The sequence below is a fragment of the Salvelinus sp. IW2-2015 genome, linkage group LG1 (genome assembly GCF_002910315.2).
Source record: "Salvelinus sp. IW2-2015 linkage group LG1, ASM291031v2, whole genome shotgun sequence".
NCBI lineage: Eukaryota > Metazoa > Chordata > Actinopteri > Salmoniformes > Salmonidae > Salvelinus > Salvelinus sp. IW2-2015.
Genome location: NC_036838.1, coordinates 2,442,128 through 2,451,519, shown reverse-complemented (window position 1 = coordinate 2,451,519; position 9,392 = coordinate 2,442,128). Strand labels below are relative to the sequence as shown.

General features: G+C 43.6%; 1 protein-coding gene across 1 annotated transcript in view; it reads right to left on the bottom strand.

The window, feature by feature from the left end:
- LOC111979940 (netrin-1-like) overlaps nt 1-9,392 on the bottom strand; it is a 39,916-nt gene continuing 30,524 nt past the window's right edge. Inside the window, exons 3-4 of the mRNA XM_024010667.2 lie at nt 9,023-9,097; nt 1-3,990 (exon numbers count right to left, since the gene is read on the bottom strand). Coding sequence (XP_023866435.2) covers nt 3,662-3,990; nt 9,023-9,097 — 404 coding nt within the window. The 3' untranslated portion in view covers nt 1-3,661. The remainder of the gene's footprint in view (nt 3,991-9,022; nt 9,098-9,392) is intronic.

The window sequence follows — 9,392 nt, the reverse complement described above, 5'->3', positions numbered from 1 at the left end:
TGGCGACTTAACAGGAGTTTATTTCAACTGAATTCTGGATTTAGTTCTACCAGCTTGGTGTTCAGTAGTTATTGTTTCCTTCTTAAAATCACGACCATCTAAACAACCACAAACAAGTAAAAAAAAAAAAGAGAAAAAAAAAAGACAGAATAAAATCCACATGTCTCGTGTCATTAAATATATCCATATATAATAACCATAATATATTAGTACACATCGTAAAACAAACATCGCAAAAATGGTTTCGCAATGGCCAACACAGCTAAACAACATTTACAAAAGCAACGTTTTGACAGGTCTGCGGTTGTCATATTTCATCAAAGCGGAGGTCATTGTCAATCCATTGCTTGGAAAACTGATCTAAAATTTACATCATGGGGATACAGAGACAGAATGGAAAAAACGATTGAGGTTTGATTATATATTATGTGCCAAACAGAAATACATTTACATTTAATGTCACGAGTATGGATATAACGATGAAAGGAAGTAACATGTAAATATATGTATAAATACGTGTAATATGTCATCTGTATATTTCAATACACCAGCACAAAGCATGTGTATTTATATGACTGATCTGTACACAGAGAGAAACAGTATGGAACACAGATGCTGGCAATCAGACCCTCAATGTACATCTGATTGGTTTGAAAAAAAGAAAGATGTGGTTTTAATTCATTTGGGGATAATCAGGGGATTGAATTACATGATTTTTTCCCCTCCTAGTCCTCGTTTCGCCCTCTTCGAATCGTTCTGAACTTAATTAATTTGACAGCCTTGTAAGAGACATTGAAGAATGTCTGCAGCTGTTGAATAGCTGCTGCTACGGCATCCATATTAGGAATTCCATATTAGGAAGACCACTGGCAGTTTTGCCTGAAATCTGATGACTTGCTAATATGGATGCCGTACACCACTCAAGACAGAATTTTCAAGAACTCTAGAGTGGCAGGCAGTCCAGCATGTAACATGTATATCTTATGCACAAGGGTGAGGTCTATGGATGGTTAAGTGGGGGGGGGGAAGAGGTATGAAGCAAGAATTTAGAGAGCTGACTAATAATGCTTGTGTAATAATGTTTGGAACAGTTCACTGTCCGTCAGAGGTAAACTGCACTCTTCCATTTCTGTTGCCTCAATACAACAAGAACATAAATACTGTTCTTAGGTGTGCACTCTGTCCGTTCTCTTTGCTAAAATCTACAATCAATAAATTGAAGTTAATAATAGTTTTATTATCTAGATCATTTTCACATAAAAATACTACCTATACAGATTTTTTATTGCTGACTGCCAATCCCTTTTTTAGTACCTTGGGGAAGAGGCTTGTTTCAATTACAAATGCTTTACACATTGTGATAAAAAAAAAAATTGGCATCCAAAATAGGGTGATTGGTGAATAGCCTACAGTATTAGGAAATATTGTTCCTAGGGAGAGGTCGTATAAATATGTACATTGTAACACTTTCAATTCAATATGTACCAATATCTCACTGCTTGGTTAACATTCTCTGAAAACGATCAGATTTGTGTTGTCCACACACAGGGCCTAGTGTTGTAGCTAATCTATTTAAAACCTTAGGTATGATAAGGTTTTTTATTCACATCATTGCAAATGCTTCCTTTTGGTTTTGTGTAAAGCATGTGTACTGTATTATAATAGTAATGTGAATTCATATTTCATAAATGTACACCTTCAATATCAAATAAAAAAACATCTATATACTAAATCTGGGCAACATGGGGAAAAACCGCACTGCTTTCTGTCTCTTAGAAGGACTGGCTCCTAAATCCTAAATCACTCGATCATTAAATATATACTGAACAGAAAAATAAACGCAACATGTGAAGTGTTTTATGAGCTGAAATAAAAGATCCCAGAAATTTTCCATACGCACAAAAAGCTTATTTCTCTCAAATTTTGTGTACACATTTGTTTACCGCCCTGTTAGTGAGCATTTCTTGTTTGCCAAGATATTCCATCCACCTGAACGGTGTGGCATATCAAGAAGCTGATTAAACAGCATGATCATTACACAGGTGCACCTTGTGCTGGGGACAATAAAAGGCCACTCTAAAATGTGCAGTGTTGTCACACAACACAATGCCACACGCGTCTCAAGTTTTGAGGGAGCGTGCAATTGGCATGCTGACTGCAGGAATGTCCAACAAAGCCGTTGCCAGAGAATTTAATGTTCATTTCTCTACCATAAGCCACCACATCTGGCTTTTTCACAGCTGAAAAACAGATGAAACTGAGGAGAATTTCTGTCTGTAATAAAGCACTTTTGTGGGGAAAAAGTCATTCTGATTGGCCACCCAAGGCTGCGCCCCTGCCCAGTCATGTGAAATCCATAGAGTAGGGGCTAATTCAATTATTTCAATTGACTAATTTCCTTATATTGAATTGTAACTCAGTAAAATCGTTAATTGTTGCATGTTGCACTTATGTTTGTTCAGTATAATTGAACCAAACATTAATAAAATATTAAAGCAAGTGATCCTAAATAGAGATTGAAGATCCTAAATTGAAATTTTTGTGAAATCCCAGACCTTTTGAATGCAGTCCGTCATCTTCTTGGGAATCCAGCAATAGTATTATTAAAAACACTAACCATGAAATTAGACAGCAGCACCAGTCAAAAAGAGAGTAAGGACACGGTGTCCATATTAGGACATCAACTCATCTGACGCTGTCCTAATATGGACGCCATGTATTTGACATAATAACCATCCTTTTTGGAGACAGGTTGACATGCAGTTTGAAACTGTACAAGAGTGTGTTAATCACCACAATGAACATTCATTCATTTCAGATCATTCTGAATACTGAAAGCGGACAAAGAAAAATGTGTAGATTTAAAATAATATCCTTGATTAAGCTTAGTTAACAATGCTGGAGTCAAATATTTTGTACACCTTTAAGAATGGACATTCATTTTCTTTCTTCCCATTTCACTGTCTGCATCTAAGGGCCAACATTCAATCAAATGTACAATATGTCACACCCGTGATATAATAAAAAACATAGCTAGTTACTGTGCGTTTTATGTTACATACACATACGACCGGGTGAAGCGAAAGGCAACTTATTTGATAATACATGAAACGTGCATTTCCAAGGCGCAGAACCAATGTTATTTTATGGCACTTTTTGCTGTACTGCCAATAGGATACACAATTTCAACACAAAAAGTTGAAGTGAGGACGTTTGACGATGCAGGCTGACCCTAAAAACGACAGAAAACAGAGCTTGTGATAATGCAGTGGCTTGATTTGTGGTGTCTTCGCACCAGCACAAAATGCTCATAAAATAGGGTTATGAAATATCAATATGAAAAAAATGAAAACACAAATAACTTTATATATACGGGTAATAGGTGCAAACTTGGCAAATCCACAGAGACAAATCTCGAAGGAAAAAACAACGAAGCAATGACACCTGCAGCGTGAGCTCCTTCACAAAAGTCCACTAGAAAAGATCTTCTCAATAATATTCTCTTCATGCTTCTACTCGAAAAAGTAGCGACAACGCACAGGCCCTTTCTGTCCTTCCTCAGTCTCCCTCGCTCTCCTCTCGTCCTTTTTCAACACCCACTCATCCTTTCTGCTGTCCCGCGTTCCATTCCCTCGCTCCAGGCGTCGTCCGTACTTTCCGCCTATGCCTTCTTGCACTTGCCTTTCTTCTCGCGTTGCTGGAACTTCCTCAGCCGACGGGCCCATYTGTCTCTCCACTGGATGACCAGGGAMCCCTTATCGGCCACCACTCCAGACTGCCCTGGAGAATCCTCATTGTTACCCAGGAGCAGGTACTTCTTCCCGGTCTTGATCTTTGGACACTTGCACGCCACATCCTTGGCCCTGACCCACAGGAACTGGTCGCCGCGGCGGATGCGGCTCTCGCCCTGCTTGTAGACAGAGATGATGTTGACGGTGAACTTCCACCACTCGCCCGCCTTGTCCGCCTTCAGAATGTGCACCTGGACAGCTGGGGAGAGAGAGACTTTAAGTGACGAGTTATTTACAATGTATTTTTTGTTATGTCTTTGTGTCTGACTCAATTCTAGCGTTAAAATGTCCTGCTCAATGGGATACACAGTACAGTGCTGTTATTCCTATCTCTATCACTGAGGTTCGTGTCTGTATTACAGACTTCAATTACAACCCCATCCATGTCCTCTTGGCACAGGAGAGCAACCATGTCCTTATCGTCTGCTCCATTCCTTCCTGCTATCCTGACAGTGACCTTGCTCTTCTTCTCTAGACCGACAAGCCATGATCACAGCAACAGTTACGATGTCACCCTGGGACAAAATAATTCCGTTTGACCGAGTCAGACATTTCCCATGGAATCCCTTTTCCTTCTTGCAAAAACTTTGCCTASACATCTCTCTCTCTCTGGCCATTCAGTATGACTGGAGGGAGGGAAAAGTGCTAGTGTGAGTATCTCCCACTACAGATGTAGGATCTTAATTTAATCACCCTGTTGCAGGTGAAGTTTCCTGCAACGWAGGACATTTAAAACTTGTAGCGTCTTTGAGTTTTAAAAAGGTTTCTAATGTTTGTAATTTACACTTTGTAATTTCAGATTTGATGTTCCCTTACAATACAAAAATGTCCATTAATTATAATCCACATCGTAATTTACATTTGCTGTTGCTGCAGGATTATTTTCCTGCTGTAGGAGACTGGCTCATATTACGATCCTACATCTGTAAGTCTAGTATGGGTATCAGACAGACAGTGAAGCAGGCAGTACTGACGCCGGGTAGCCTGCTGTCTGTAGCTGAATCCTCTAGCTCTTAGTCCTCTGTGTCCACTGGTCCAAGTGCGTCACCAGTCAGTGCTACTGGCTCCACAGACTAGCACCATGAGACGCTGTGATCTCCACTGTCCYAGCGGCATTACGGGACACTAAAAACACCAGAACTGACAAAGCCTCAAGGGCAGGGTTCTGTTCTATTCTCTTTTTTTTTAAGTGAGGTTGGTTTCTCCATTTGGCGCTGATTCAGGTGGAGTCATCAGCAACTACCTACTCAACCGGATAGGAGACTTTACCTGTAACCTAACCAGGCTCCCATCAGAGGCTTGTATCCTCCAAGGGAAATGCTGTCAAGACAAAGTCMTCCGGTTGCAGATCCAGCTCCACGGCCATTATAGTTGTCAGGGGATTTGATTTGTGACGTGATTAAGAGGCAGGGATGGGCTGTGAGGAGATGGGTTTTTGGGGAGCGGCTCTGTGATAGTATGATTTATTACTGAGAGGATCAAGGAGAGAGACATTGACAATATGTTCTATTGCTCACCAACAGCTCTCAAAAGCAGCATAGATCACCTTAAAATGTAACAGCAGTCGTTAAACCAGGGGTCATTAGCTTAACCTCCTATACACACAAACTGACTATCACTGAGCGTGAATGTAATGGCTCTCTAAATGGGTCCAAATGAGACGTGTCCTGCACTGCACTGCAGATTMTACGCCATGCATGGTAGATCACAGGGTTATCAAATAGGGCCCTGGTGTCCTTTTCTGCTAGCATTAGCATTCCTGGTGTCTTTTACTGTTACTATTAGCATGGGCATTGGTTGAACTGGCTGTTGACCTGGTGGTGAACCCTATTGGTGCCCTCTGTCACCCTGTCCTTCCCTGGTGTCACCACTGGAAGGCGCTCTCTGTTTGTGTTTGCACAACAACACAGGATGAAACCCTGAGAGACCAAACTGTAAATAACTTAACCTATTGTTWAGCCCTGTTCCACTGTCATTTCAGGCCTTTTGTATGGAGAAATTGCTGTATCCAAGTGGTTCTCTATGGGGGTTGGAGTGTGTCTGCATATTATCCAGCATAGGCCCAAGGCACAGCGAGACAATGGACTCCTAATGCTCTCCGCCACWCCGGGACCCTCCAGTAAACCTTCCTGAAGTGTAAAGCGCGAGGCGAGTCTTATCCCTGTACAGGATCAGTACAAAGCCCCCCTGAGGTATGGCGAGGCAGGGAGAAAGTGGATTAGACCCAGGGCCCAGGGCAGGTTAGGGAGGGCTGCGTAGGGCTTGGGTAATGTCGGAGAGGGCCAGAGGGGGAAGCAGAGGAAATTGCCTATAATTGGTCATTGAGGAGAACAGTAAGAGTAAAACAGTGGGGGTTCCCTTACTGTAGCCTGCTCTGAAGCATAGGAGCGTGTACCCTAACCCCACTGTGGACCATTACACACACACACACACACACACACACACACACACACACACACACACACACACACACACACACACACCATGTAGTCACAGCCTTCCCTGAGGCATGCTGGGGTGGTGTTGGGATCACTCATCAATACCAGCAGGTCCCCTCTACACTCCTCCTCCGGTGCATGCCAGACCTGCCCGCCTGTGAGAGACTAGGATGGGGGTAGAGGACACTCCCTGTGTTGTTGAGCAGCGCTCTCAACACTGTGAGTCTGAGCTTGACAGTGAGATACAGCTATGATGACATGCACCTGGGGTGCACCTGGTCGGGTCCACACCTCACTCCCCATACTCCTCTCCCCCTAGGGTCTTCGGTGGGCAACTGACAAGCTCTGACTTATAACAGACTTATTCAGTGTATAAGGGTAAGAGTTATTGTCAGCTGAAGACCCCAACACTCACTGGGCTTCCACCAGGACAGAAGTTGTTCTCCTATGGGGTCCATTGACTCTTTTGCGTGGGCCTGAAGAGAGAAACATCGGCCCCGTACACTCCTTGGAGGCTGCATGATGCCAAATCCATCCAAACTGAGGCTCCTAATGCCTGATCACTGGAGACCCTAACTGCTAAAGCCTCTTCACACATGAAGCTTCCGCTGCTGGGGATAATGACCACATGAGCTTTTGTTTTTACCGACTCATTAAACCTGCTCGCCTACAAATGGCTGACAAACTAGTTACTGTGCGTGGCAGAACCTTTCTTTTATATGCATATGCATGGCAAGCATTTACCAAACACCGACACGGTAGAGGTATTTTCAGCCTCTCTAAACGTCCATCTTTTTTTAGCAATTGCCTCTTAAAGAGGACACCATCTGTATACATCTGCCCTGTCTTTGACACTGTGCTAACAAAACGCTCCAAACGAGCTCAAACGCCATACAACACTCCTTCCCCGCTGGCCTCCAACTGCTTTTAAATGCTAGTAAACTAAGTGCCAATTGCTGCAGCGACCCGCCCGACTAGCGTCCACTACTCTGACGTTTCTGACCTAGAAATGTTGGACAACTACAACTATCCTAAGGTGTCGGTTAGACGTAAACTCTCCTTCCAGACTCACATTAAGCATTCCCATCCAAATTAAATCTAAAATCGGCTTTCCCTATTTCCCAAAAAGCATCCTTCACTCATGCCGCCAATATCAAAACTTGTAAACTGACTACCTACCGATTCCTTGACTTCGGCGATGTAATTTACAAAATAGCCCCCAACACTCTACTTAGCAAATTGGATGTAGTCCTATCACCAGTGCCATCCGTTCTGTCACCACCAGCCCCATATACATACCCACCACTGCGACCTGATGCTCTCGTTGGCTTCGGGGGTGGCCCTACTAGCATATCCGTCGCCAAACCACTGGCCTCCAGGTATCTATAAGTCTTTGCTAGGTAAGCCCGCCTTATCTCGAGCTCCCTGGTCACTCACAAACAAACCCACTGTAGCATGCGCTCCATCAGGTAATATTTCACTGGTCATCCCCAAAGCCCAACAACTTCTTTTTGCCGCTTTCTTCGCAGTTCTCTGCTGTCAATGACTGAACTAATTGCAAAATCCTCTGGAAGCTCTGGAGTCCTTATATCTCCTCAATAACTTTAAGCATCAGCTGTCCAGCAGCTTACCGATCACTCGTACCATACACGCCAATCTGTAAATACAACACCCAACTACCTCATCCCCATATTATTACTTTACCCTCTTCCTCTTTGCACCCCAGTATCCCTACTTGCACATCATCATCAACACATCTATCACTCCAGTTATTAATGCTAAATTGTAATTATTTTCGTCTCTAGGGCCTATTTATGGCCTACCTACCTACTACTCTTCTACACTTTGCACCAGTACAACTAAATAAAAATCTTTATTTTATTTTATTGACTGTATGTTTCGTTTTATGTGTAACTCTGTGTTGTTGTTTTTGTCCACGCGTTGCTTTATCTGGCCAGGTTGCAGTGTGGTAAATGTGAACATTGTTTCTCAACTGCCTACTGGTTACGATAAAGATGATAAATAAAAAGAGCTGGGCAATGAGAGACGAATTTTAGCCCCTTTTCAGAATTTGTGGCACAGGGGATTCCTCCTGACACCCTGCCTGGATCCAACCCCTCAAACACTCAGGAACAATGCCTGGACTGTCATTCATTCAATCTGCCAAGGTATTTTCAGGCAGGATGCCCCTTCTTGGTTGACTGATTTAACAGACTGGCTTCAATCAGGTCGGGGTCAAACCTCCACAACCTTCACCAGGGTCTTAACCACCTAAAGCACCTTTTCAACCTTTCAACCTTTTCAATGGCCAGGGCAGCCGGGTGGGATGGCCACAGGAATGCCTGTCTGAAAAGACCCATCCCTTAAGTTCCCCTTAATGAGGACCTTTAGGCGCGCACCCCAACTGTCCGTCACACCAACTTTGCTTTATCCATTATCCGCCTTGCCCTTAAATACCTGCTGGGCTGTCCATCATCCCGGGAACCCCCCTCCCCTTCGCACCCTCTCTATCCTCACACCCTAAGCTCTTCTCTCTGATGGCTTGTCCCCCTCCTTTGTTTGATCCTTTGACTTTCTTTCTTGAAAAGCCAGAGTAAGCTGTCACTAGAATGCCCAGGAGCTGTAGGGTTGTCCTGCGGGGATGCCTGGGCTTGGTGCTGAGTGTTGTAAATAAATATGTAGCTAGCTACTTGAGCTAGCTGAGTTCCCAAGTCCACCAGGGCTCATGGGGCAGCGTGAGCTTCTACTGTAGGATTGTAGACTGTACTGTACAGAGGATTGAACTCAACTCACCGTAATCTTTCTTGCAGTATTTCTTCATGTTGATCTTCAGTTTGCCTTTCGACGCCTTGCAATAGGAGTCACAGTCTGAGAGAGAGAGAGAGAGAGAGAGAGAGAGAGAGAGAGAGAGAGAGAGAGAGAGAATAAGATGCACACTAGGTTAAAAGAACTGAGGGAGCAACACAAACTGTGAAAAAAGACAAAAGTGACACCACATCTCCTTCAGAATTTCTTGCGCTTACTTGCGATACGCATCTGCCAGGTTCAATTGTGTGGTCCTCTAATAGGGCTTATGGTGCATTGAGAGGAGTGGTGGCCAATAGAAATGAGACAGACAAAAAGGGTCCCGCGGCTGCAGGCGACCGCCCCGCCCTATAGCTCT